This window comes from Wolffia australiana, chromosome 5, assembly GCF_029677425.1.
Source record: "Wolffia australiana isolate 7733 chromosome 5, ASM2967742v1".
Lineage (NCBI taxonomy): Eukaryota > Viridiplantae > Streptophyta > Magnoliopsida > Alismatales > Araceae > Wolffia > Wolffia australiana.
In genome coordinates, this window is record NC_135839.1 from 10,370,152 (window position 1) to 10,382,302 (window position 12,151).

Consider the following 12,151-nt stretch of genomic DNA (forward strand, 5'->3'; position numbering starts at 1 on the left):
GGATATTTCAATGACAGGAATTGCAAAAAGAATTCAAAGAGCTCGTTTTTTAATAAACTTATGAATCAGTAATGCACGTGTAGGTAATGACAAAAGTTTTTAGAGAGATTTCAAAAATGTACGTGTAGGTAATCACAAAATTGAGATGCCATATTGTAAGTGGATGTCACAGAATAAAATTTTGGATTCAGTACTCCAGAAAAATTTTCAGAGAAATTTTTATTTGGTAATGCACATTTTATGAGAAAGAATAAATGTTCGCCACAATATAAAGTAGTAGAGAAATTTCAGATTCAAAAATCAAGTGAGTTTGAAGAAATTTTGGATTGTATAATGAAGAGAGCTCCAGAACGATCTTCAATGTTTACTGTAGATAATTGAGAATTCATATTTGAAGCTTTTAATTCTTTGAATATTCAAAATAGATATCCAATTCTATGCTATAGGTAAGTTTTCAGAATGGGAATGCTTTTGATATTCTGAAAACTTTAGCTAAAGATATAAAATAATTTTTTAAGACAATTTACATAAAGATAGTTGAAAATTTTAATGTTCTGAAAAATAAAGATAAAAAACCAAGTTGATTCCTGCAGGAACTTTATTGAAAGAGAGTTAAAGATTTTAATTCTTTCAAAATTTCAAGCTATATTAGGACATATTTGTAGATAATTCTTCATGGAAAATTAGGTTTCTCTCTAGAAAATATTTCTGATATATCTGAAGATGGAAATTTCATAGAATGAACAATATTATAAGTTCATTAATCTTCATTAATAACTAAGTAGAAGTATTGGGTTAGTCTAACAATGCATCAGAATCAGATTCCTTCTGAGTCCACTCCTAAAATGAACTCAATATATGAAATGATCTAAAGAGAAATATTTACTTTGATCATTTAAGTTCCTTGTGCAGATCAGAGACAGTTTGTAGTAACAATTGTATATTATTAGATTACAAATAATAAAAATCTTTCAAAAGAAATGCAAAATAAAAACTAAATTAAAATAATATCTATAAATGACGCATGAAGAAAGGGCTGTGAGCCTTTTAACTTCAATATCAACGCATGAAACAAGCACTACTAACATTCTCATCCAACAGTACTACAGAGGCAAGAACCAAGATGGAGAATCACAGATAGTCAGAACCTTGGTGAGAAAAAATTAAGATTGTAAGAGAGAATGGCATAGACAGACAGATTGGTTTGAAAAAAAATGGCAGAGAGAATTAAACCGTTGAAAAAGAATGCCTCAGAGATCTATATCTTTGAGAAATAATGTTAGTCAAAGAGCACAATCATTTGGGAAGACTATCAGAGGGAAAGATAGCTTCACCATCACATCAAGAGAGAGTCAAGTCATGAGAAAACAGAACAAACATCAGTTGAGAGAGAGAAAACAAAGTGTAGTTGAAAGGGACATAAAGCAACACCATTGAGAAAGATAATGGAAAGAATATGAGAGAGAGAAGGGAAAGAGAGAGAACTCCAATGGTTTGAGAGAGGAATCTAAACAGTTTTTTAAAAAATGGGCCTCATCACATACAGGGAAAACAAAATAATATCTTATTACTTTATATTAAACCATTCTTGATGTATTGCTTGATAAACCTAATTTTTTTAATTACCTTGATCTAAAAGTATCATTCTTGATGCTCTGCTCTCAACTTTTCCTCAAAAAATTAACATAAAACACTTTCCTCTTTTTTAAAAAAATAATGATAATACGTGCAATGAATATACTCAACATAATGCATATAATCAACCAAATAATATCGTAAAAAAGTAATCAATAAAATTCTCAACAATGCGGATCAATGAGATGGAGGAAATTCAATGTGCTCGGAATCGCATGGACATGTGTATACGCGGGTCACACGAACAACTCCACATGTTTCTCATGAAGAATCAAGAAGTCATGGATACAATCCTTACAAAGGTGATTTGCTAATCATTGTTGAAAGTTTCTCTTGATTCATTATATTCTCTACTTCTCAAATCATCAAGGTTTTATGCCATTCATGACCACAAAAACCCAACATCATTTAAGATAAGATTGTTCTGAATTGTGTGGGTCATAATCAAAACATAATCGTCCATCTACAAGGTGTCTTCTCTTTCACGTCTCAAATCTAAGGACCACTAACATGACCATGATATGAACCAACCTAACTGATAAAAGGTGTAATACCGTCGAGGGATTCATATAGATCAATCCAATAAATTTCCTCAAAGATCACTCACTGTCTATTCTTTGCCTCCACAATAATGTCTATAGATTGACTACACTCATCATATGAGTGGGACTAGATATTGTTATTCTGTGAAGATATTTTGATATTGGAAAAAGTAGCATTTAAATTGAATATGTGATTTAAGACTAGTAAGAACTATATTATGATATCATGATAATTCACTAAGTCATTGCATGTATTACATGGATTCATTTTTCACATTGTAAGAGATAAATAATGAATAATAATTAATTTAAATGAAAATAAAGAAGGTATAGGAGTATGATTGGCTTGTAGACCACATGAATCAATCATATTTGTCCATATTACAAATATGCTTGGGTAAAATGTGATTTGTAAATTCAAATTTATAATATATTTAGGTATTGGGGCATGAGGAGATGTGGGGTTTTAAAGGAGAATGATGTTTCTGAACAACAAGAAGAGAAGAAAAGGAAAAATGAAGGACCTTATAAATCTTGGTCGTCTAGGGAGAATTAAGATGTCCAATGTCCAAAAAGGGTGTGTATTAATTTGAGAAAGTGATGAGGGATTAAACTTGACTTTCAAATTTCCCTCAGGTACAGCAGAAATTGAAGAGTTAAAATACTTGAGGTTTCTTCCTTTTCTATGGGTTGATTTTGTGTTCCCGAGATGTACATTTGCTCTTACTTGACCTGAAAAGTTCTGATGGCCCATCTTCCAAGTGGAACATATTTCACTGACACCATAATTAATCCTGAGTTTTACTTCCCCTATTTGATGCATGAGTAATACTTGAAAATATCCATATATAAAATAAAAATCTCTTGACATATTAGAGAAAATTGCTTGACTCAGTTAAATTTGAAGGACACTGTTATTGACTGACTTCATCATTATTTTGAATATTTTAAAAAAACTGATGTTTCAAGAAATTACATATAAATTCATGAGTTGTTAATTATAAGATACTGTCATAATTAAAAAACTTAGAATCATTCAAACTACGTCTCATTATTAATTTCATACTGTGACCAGAAACCGTGTTTATGGATGAATGATATAGATATATTTAAAAGTATAATACAAATAATTTATATTAATATAATGAATAAAATAATGAAATATGTAATAAGAATGAATAATAGGAATGCACTTTGTCCCTAGGTATCATGAAAATATAGAACAAGAATGAATAAAATAACATATGAAACATGAAGGGTCACAATAAAAACTTAGTTACCTTGGAGAAATAACATCAGGGATGACTCCTGCTGAATCCCCCCGTTTTCCTTTGAATCCCCTTGCGTCCCGCCGAATTCTACTGTTCCCGTCCGAATAGTTCTGTTTCCCATCGAAATTCCCCGTGTCCCCTCCTATTTATTATATCCCGTGAAGTCCTCCCCTTTCCATCAAACCCTCTGTTTTCCTGCATTATCATCCCCGTTCCCGTCAAAACCTCCCGTTTCCCGTTGAATTCCCCCATTTCCCCTCTAATACCCCCTTGTATTCAACTAGCCCAGCTTCCCTACAAAATTTCCTGCCCCCCCCTAAGAAAGTTGTCTAATTCTGTCGAATTCCCTGTTGGAAATGTCAAACCCCCCCGCCCTAAGTTTTAGGATTGTGGGGGTTGACTTGGTACATCCTAGAAAATAGGATGACTTGGTACATCCTTGAAAGTAGGATGACCGAGCACATCCTTTAAAATAGGATTGTGCCTACTTTCTAGGATCGTGCCTAGTTTTTAGGGGGCATTTATGCTTTGTGTTGTGCCTATAGAAGGCCCCCCATCTCCCTTGTTTTCTTCACCCCCAACACCCTTGATGTATTCTCTTTTCTCCTTTTGAGTTGAGTAGAGTTTCTGGAAAGTTCATTTGAACTAGAAGTCTCTTCCTCCTTCCCTCTCTCTCACTCTTGAAGTTGGTGCTCTCTTGACGGTGATGACATGGGGATGTGACGAGGCTAACGACTACACCTAGGTGTTTCTCCTCGTATCGTCTTGGGATCATCCTCAACATCTTCTGCAGTTGTTCACGTCCAAGTACACTTCCGCGAGTGTTTGCGCCCAACATTCCCTTTTATTCCCCCGAATCCACTTGTTTCTCCTCAAATTTCCTGTTTCCTCGAAAACTGTATGCAAATATATATTACTCAAGGCACATTCAGCATAAGTCAATGCTCCAGTTTTTGTGCTTCACAAATGATCTGTGAAACAAAGCGAATGGGAGATGATATCTCTTATGTTTGACCTCCTCTATGCTCTAGACTCCTACAGGGTTGACCTCCTCATAAGTCTTCAACCGTATGAAATTGATATCTGATACCCAGATGAGATGGAAATGATTTCAGATGGTGGATATCGAACGGTGATAATATGCAATCTACATATATTTATGCATGCCAAGTCATGCAGTTTTAGGTTTTAATCATTTATTTATATTACATATTATCATGTTATTATATACTTTTTGCTAGAAAATAGAATTTCCATTAAAACACTTAGTTTGAACTAATTAAAACATAATTTAAGCTTTGAAATTAATTTTAATGAAAAATAAAATTTTCATGGATAAATTTTGGGAAAACTTTCTTGTTAAAATGATGCGTAAATTAAAAGATATTAAATGTTTTAATTTCTGGAATTGTCCAAAATTTTAATTAATATTTTCTAAGTATTTTTTTAGGATAAAAAAAAGGCCCCATAATCCACCGGGCTGATGTGGCATGCCCACTAGGCAGGGTCGCCTATGTGGAATGCCAAGGAGGAGCTGAAGGGGTGCAAAGGTGCCACGCACGCGTGTGTGTGGGGGTGCATGAGAGTTTATATGTGTGTGCACGTGCATGTGCATGCAGAGAAGACCAGAAGGCGCACTTAGTGCATTTCCAAATAAGTCACGTGGTCGCCTTTTTATAGGCAGATTACATGCACATACAGTTTATGTGAGACTATATGTGCACTCTTACCTTTGGGCGACATGGCTTCACAAGAACCACCTGATGAAGATCTAAAGGCAAGTATTCACGTTACCTATTCAGTCGTTTTGTGCAGATCAAAGTGGGATATGTGACAGACTCTGAAGATGTGGACCAGAGTCCACATAATCAGACGATCATAATGATGTCTGATCATTACGATCATCATTCAATGGTCAGGATGTGATCCGCTTTTATGAAAGAGAGATCGGATGATAAGCGATTGATCTGATCATCATGGCAATGATCCGACAGTCCATGATCAACCCGCACTTTATGAAGATCAATTGGATGGCAGAGGATGGAGCCGATCATCAGTTATGAATGACATGGTTTTTCTGTTCTGTTCTTTTGAAACGAACAAAGAATTCGCACAAAAGAACCGCACATGGCCTTCTTCTGTTCTTTTTTTGTACGAAAAATAGAACAGCTTTTCGCAGGATTAGAACAATTTGAACAAAATTTGCATAATTCAAACAAAATTCGGACAATTTTTAAAATTCGCACAATTTGTATAATTCGCACAAACTGCTACAAATTCGCACAGAATTTGCACAATTCACACAAATTCTCAGAAAAAAAGTTTAGAGTATTTTTTTCTTAGTGTGGATGTATTATAAAAGAAATAGTACTAGTTATTCAAATGATCCTAATAATAAGATTAAGTTAAGGCGATAAATAATTTATCGATGAATTCTTGAAAAATGAAGAAAGGAAATCGCTGCGCCGCCAAGGGAGAGAGGAAATCGCTAAGGAACTGAGGAAGAGAGGAAATTTCTGAGCTACTGAGGGAGAGAGGAAATCACCGAGGAACTGGGGAAGAGAGGAAATAACCGAGCAAGAGAGGAACCGCCAAGGGAAAGCATCCTTCGAAAGTTCAAAACCTAACAAAGCAACAATTCGCATATCTATATTTTTAAAGAATAAACACATATATAAGAATAAACATATGTTTATTCTTTAAAAACGATTAAAACAAAGTCGCACAAATCGAACTATTCGAACTGCACACGGGTGTGTGCGATGATCTGTGCAAATTTGTTAATGTTATGTTTGGAAAACCGAACAGAACAAATAAATCACACAGACTCGCACATAGCGAACTCAACAACGATGATCATAACTAATGATCAAACGGCCTAAGAAATCAGGAGAAATCAGAAAAAATTTCAAGTGGCCATAACTTTTGGTCCAGAAAGAGTTGTGGCCCAAAATTTTAATGGGGTCTTCCTCTCCCAACCATCCATTTTCTGACCAGTGGCCCTTCTATATATAGGTCCCAAAGCCATGTAAGTTTAATGTTTTAATTTGTACTCTAGCTTTTTCTGGTTTGTGAAGGAAAAGAGTTTTCATAGCATCCTCTCCTTGAAATCTTCATCATGGCCTCTAGCAAATTGCTAGCCGGGTGAAAGAGAGCACAAGGAGGCTTCAAGAGGTGTGGTTTCACAAATAGGTTAGTGAATTTCTTCTTTTCTATCTTCTTTGTTTGTGTCGGAGTGAGACGCTGAAGCACCAAGCAAAATGTATGAGCTCACGGAGACATGAACGTGAAGACAGCATCACTACGATGAAAAGATATATTTAATCTAGGAGAAATTTTCATTTGGATAGTTTGCTAGAAATCATTTTAGGTTTAGATAAAAACGCCCTATTTACATTTATCAACCTAGACCTTTGTGTTTGTACATTCACCCTTCTCACCTTTTCATCTTCCTCAGGAAACCCTAATCAATAACTAGAGACCTATCTTCTATGTGGTTTGACCCTTGATCACTCTATGTTAGGTTATTTATTGCTTAAGGATGTTATAACTTTATTACGTAAGTTGGTTTACCTAAAACAACGTGTTCTTAACACCTTAAAAATTAACTTATCAAATGGATATCGAATAACTAATTGATATTGGATATCAGGACGGATATCCTTGGGGTCAGGACAATTGGAGTCAGGACGTGGCGGATGCAGACATAAAAAAATTGTACCAAATATCGGATATCGGTGCACACCTGTGATGGATTTCATTTACTTCAAAACCTTCAGTGGGTTGAATGGAGAACTCATTTACTTCACAACAATTTATTTCTGTCTGAGATCCCACTATCACTTTATTTTTCATATGGAAGAAGAAAAAAGAAAAAAAACAGTATAAAATTTTCAAAATAATACTCGGGGTATAGCCCTGTGATCTGGGAATGACTGATTCTATGGTGTTGACTTGGATGACCTGGACTTACTGTTAGCGATAGTGAGCTCCTTTTGGCCCGGCCGGCCTGATAAAAGTAATCCATTTAAAATTTAATGTTTCTCCTACAATTTCAACATCTCACCTTCATTGAATATTGTTTAATTAACGTATCAATATTCACATTATTCGACATAAAATCAATTTATTAATTATATATTATATATGTTTTATGGTAATGCAAAAATTATTTAAATTATATTTGAATTTATATGCCAGACACCTAAAAAATTGATATCCGACACTGATATCTAGTATTGTCGTCCAACACCCGATATGAAGACAGATACTGATATCGGGACAGATATCTATGCAAAAAATAGGTACTGTAGCGACTAATATGTGCAGTTGTCATCTAATATCCAGATATCGGTAAAGTTCTGATTTCCCATTGTCTAAATCCCGCACATCATCTGTCCAAATATCATCATCCAATATTGGGCTCAGGCCTCAGCAAAACACTATCTCATGCAGTACAAAAAGGGGGGAGGGTTCTAAATGCAGAATGTAAGCAGACAGAAAATTTACAAGATTGATTTAAATCAGTCTTTAAATCTGGAGGTTATAGGGATGATGACAGGGTGTACCGTCTATTATCAAGGTGGTATAAGAAAATAAGGTAGCTCCAGAAATCAATAACTCAGATGACAGTGGCAAAAGCTTCAGAAATCACTCGGTGGAATGGCTAAAGACCTATCCACCAACTATAGGCGACTAAATCCAGATGGCAACGGCAACAGAGAGGATATTAATCGAAGTAAGACCTACCCATGAAGGATATGTCAGGGTAGGTCGGTGGCATCAAGACTCCCAGTGCGAATCAAGACTCAACTCAAAATTCACCACCCGAGACTTACCTCAGGCTAAAATTCTTACAGAACGTTAGGAGGAAACAGAAGCAAGACAAGCTTAATAGTTCGCAGACAGGGTACCCTACTTGCAGGCGCGTTCGCAGTGGCAGTTGCTTTCCCCCTGACGCGCTATCGTCTAAGTAAAGGCCTCGTCCCCACTACCGCCCCCGTATGGTAAATAACTACTGACTGACCCATAAGATTATAACTCTCACATTTGTGTAACCAGTAACAACAAACCTCCCCTTCCCTGCCACCACTACATGGTAGACCAACTGCACCCGACGTCTTTCTTCAACCCTTTGGCGTCCAACCTGTGCCGCAACATACCCTTCTCTTCCCACATTCTCTTCTCTGCATAGATATTAGACAGCATGATATACGGGGCCTCCTTCCTTGGGCGCAGCTCCATGATCTTGCCCGCCGATACTTCTCCAAGCCGCGTATCGCCGTGGATTCTACATGCGCTGAGAAGGGTTTCCCATGCAACAGGATCAGAATCCAATCCCATATCTTCGATGAATCTCGCTGCCTCCTTCAATTTCCCCGCCCGCCCAAGCAAATCGATCAACGCCGCGTAATGCTCTACTCTGGGCTTGATCTCGTAGACGCTGGTCATGGCGTGGAAGACGTTCAGCCCATCCTCGACGAGCCCGCCATGGCTGCAAGCACACAAACCGGCGAGAAAGCTCACGCTGTCTGGTTTATACCCTCTTGCAATCATTTCTCGCAAGACCGCTAGAGCCTCCTTGGCCTTCCCGTGCTGGCCCATCCCGCCAATCATCGCCGTCCACGTCACAACATCGCGTCTTCCCATCGTCCTGAACGCCCGTTCGCCTTCTTCTGGGCTCCCGCACTTGAAATACATGTCAACGAGCGCGTTCCCGATGGCCACGTCAAGCCCATGAGAAGACTTGGCGACTCTTGCGTGGATAAGCCTCCCATTTCGAAGGCTGGCGAGGCCAGCGAAGGCAGGAATCACGCTGGCGAAAGAGAACTCGTTCTCATCAAGCCCCCTTCTCACCATGTCCGCGTAGAAATTTACGGCCTCTTCGTAGAGCTCGTTCTGCATCAGCCCGGAGATCACCGCTGTCCAAGAGATAACATTCTTCTCCGGAATAGCTTCAAAGACTGAAATTATTGAGTTTTTGTTCCCCCGGCACTTGGAATACATCGTCACCAGCGCGTTTCCGATGGGAGTATGAATAGAAAACCCAGCTTTGAGGGCGCATCCGTGTATTTGAGCGCCAGTCTGAAGGTAGTCGGGCTGAGAGCACGTCTTGAGTACGCTGGTCAGAGAGAACCCGTCCATGGCGGCGGTCTCCCCCGGTTGCCGGCGCATGCGAGAGAAAATCTCGACCGTCCGTTCGGTGGAGCCGGAGCGGGCGCAGGAGTCGATCATGATGTTCCAGCCTACCAAATCCACCTCGCCCATCTGCTCAAAGACGCGGCTTGCTTGCTCGATCCTCAGCGACTTGCTGTACCCGCTGATAAGCGCGCTGCCCACGAAGCCGTCGCCTGCGAGCTCGAACTTCACTGCCTGCGCGTGGATCTGCTCTATGAGGCCGAGCGGAGAAGGAGAGACAGACGAAGCCGCCAGCAGCACGGAGATGGTGATGTTGTTGGGCTTCATCCCACTTCTTCGCATCAGGGAATAGAGCGACAGAGCTTGAGAGAGATCAGGCGAGGACGAGATCACGGTATTGAAGGAGACCGCGTCTCTCTCGCGCATTTCGTCGAACAGTCTCCTCGTCTTTGGGCCATGCCCGCAGCGGCGGTATAGACCCAGTAGTTTGTTCCACAGGGATAGGGACCCGGGAAAGTGCGCCGGGCTCTTGAGTAGTACGCCATGAACGGCCGAGCCGAAGCTTAAGCTGCGCGTCTCAAGGGCAGACTGGATAATCCGGTGAAGTAACCCACGCAAAGGTCTGCTCTCGGCCGTGCATGACATGGTTTTCTCCTTTGGCTGCGAGAAGAACAGCCGAAACCGGTGAAAAATCCAACCTTTGGCGTAACCTCGACGGCATTCGCCCGATGGGCGATCACGCGACGTGGAGATCGCGCAACTTAGACGACGAGGGAAGAGACTCCTCTGTGTAGGATCACGCCGGCCGAAAAGAGCACTCCCCTCGGGTTCTCCAAAGCTCGCCCTTTTCAGCAATTACTCATCAGAAGCGAAGAGCCTTCCCACCGACGGCCGTGAACAATAAGATGAAATCTCCGGCCTTCGGGGTTCAAGAAGCTCGCGGAGAATGAACAAAGGACGGATTTTGACCGACAGTCAGCGGTTTCTGAGAAGAAATCGCACCCCATATCTCAATCTAAGTGGGGATTTTCACTCAATTAAGTAGTAACGCGAAAAGACAGCGGGGGGAGGTCGCGGATCAATAGGAAGCTCGCGGAGAGGAGACGGGAAAGAGGGGGAGCAGCCTTGGGGCCTCCGCCGCCCCCGGCTTGATAGCCCTCGGCGAGGGATGGAGATAAAACCCCTTCTCAGCGATAGCCCTCTCCTCCGCTGAGGACCCGGCAGGAGAACCAGGTTTAGGGGCCCGGTTAAAGAGCTCGGGAAGCAAAGGCGTAACTGGGCTGCTCAGAGCCAGCGCTGGGAAGTCCAGCACGCTGGGCGAGAGCATCTCCGGCTGCTGCTGCTGCTGCTGCAGCAGCATCCTCGGCGAAAGCCCGATGGATTTCAGGCTCTTGAAGCTCCCATGGCGGCGCTCGTAGAGCTTGAAAGACGCCTTCTTGGGGCCTGTCTTGGCTGTGGGGGCGGTCTGGCTGTGTCTTGACGTCGTCTCCGCGGAGCCCGTCAGCATCTGGACGACCTGCTTGAAGGACGAGGAGTCCGCGTGAACGAATGTCGTGGGATAAGTGCTCGCCTCGTTTCTTGGGCCTCCGTTCGTAGCGCTGTTGCTGGTGCTTGTGCTGCTGTTGCAGCTCGTCGCTGCCCTTGGCGAAGTTTGAAGAGGGGCGTTCCCCGACTTGCCCACCATCGGCATCATCCTTGCCAATCCAGAAACAGAGAGACGGGGGAGAGAGAGGCAGAAGAGAGATATCTGCGTGTACCGATTGGCGCGGTTGAGACTTGAGAAGGAGGACGGAGGAGGAATCTGCGGGCGAGGAGTTTGGGAGGCTTCACCGTGTCGATCTTGTCCTCTCCGTCTGCCGTTTTTCTTGGCTTTCAGCTTCTTTTGTCTATCGTAAGTTTCGAGGTCGGCGAAGACCTTGCCCTCCTTTTCCACCCTCGAAATAAATTCACCCTTTCGTTTCCGGTTGATATCCCCCTCCGTGGCCCATCCTCTCATTCATCACTCTCTCTCTCTCTCTCTCTCTCTCTCTCTCTCTTTCTCCCTCTCCCTCTCTCTCTCCCTCTCTCTCTCTTTCTCCCTCTCCCTCTCTCTCTCCCTCTCTCGCTCTCTCTTTCTCCCTCTCCCTCTCTCTCTCCCTCTCTCGCTCTCTATTTCTCCCTCTCCTCTCTCTCTCTCTTTCTCCCTCTCCCTCTCTCTCTCCCTCTCTCGCTCTCTCTTTCTCCCTCTCCTCTCTCCCTCTCCCTCTCTCTCTCTTTCTCCCTCTCCCTCTCTCTCTCCCTCTCTCGCTCTCTATTTCTCCCACTCTCTCTTTCTCCCTGTCCCTCTCTCCCACTCTCTCTTTCTCCCTCTCCCTCCCTCCCCTCTCTCTTTCTCTCTCTCCCTCTCCCCCACTCTCTCTCTCTCTCGCTCTCTCTCTCTCTCTCTCTCTCTCTCTCTCTTTCCCCCCTCTCCCTCTCTCTCTCTCTCTCGCTCTCTCTTTCTCCCTGTCCCTCTCTCTCCCTTTCTCCCTCTTTCTCTCTCCCCTCTATCTTCCTCTCTGGCTCTCTCCCCCTCTCTCCCCCTCT

The 12,151-nt window shown here is 41.8% G+C and overlaps 2 protein-coding genes across 2 annotated transcripts; both read right to left on the reverse strand.

Annotated features, from left to right (window-relative positions):
• Positions 1-8,243: 8,243 nt before the first annotated feature.
• On the reverse strand, positions 8,244-10,430 carry LOC144703065 (putative pentatricopeptide repeat-containing protein At3g15130). Its single transcript, XM_078575148.1, has one exon. The coding sequence runs from the start codon at positions 10,229-10,231 to the stop codon at positions 8,540-8,542; it is 1,692 nt and encodes a 563-aa protein (XP_078431274.1). The 5' UTR covers positions 10,232-10,430; the 3' UTR covers positions 8,244-8,539.
• Positions 10,431-10,596: 166 nt separating this feature from the next.
• LOC144703066 (VQ motif-containing protein 19-like) lies at positions 10,597-11,642 on the reverse strand. Its single transcript, XM_078575149.1, has one exon. It carries the CDS (start codon positions 11,580-11,582, stop codon positions 10,665-10,667), a length of 918 nt encoding a protein of 305 aa, XP_078431275.1. The 5' UTR covers positions 11,583-11,642; the 3' UTR covers positions 10,597-10,664.
• Between the last annotated feature and the right edge of the window lie 509 nt (positions 11,643-12,151).

Excerpts from the sequence above, each read along its gene's own strand:
- LOC144703065 (XM_078575148.1), bottom strand. The coding sequence starts at position 10,231 with ATGTCATGCACGGCCGAGAGCAGACCTTTGCGTGGGTTACTTCACCGG.
- LOC144703066 (XM_078575149.1), bottom strand. The coding sequence starts at position 11,582 with ATGAGAGGATGGGCCACGGAGGGGGATATCAACCGGAAACGAAAGGGT.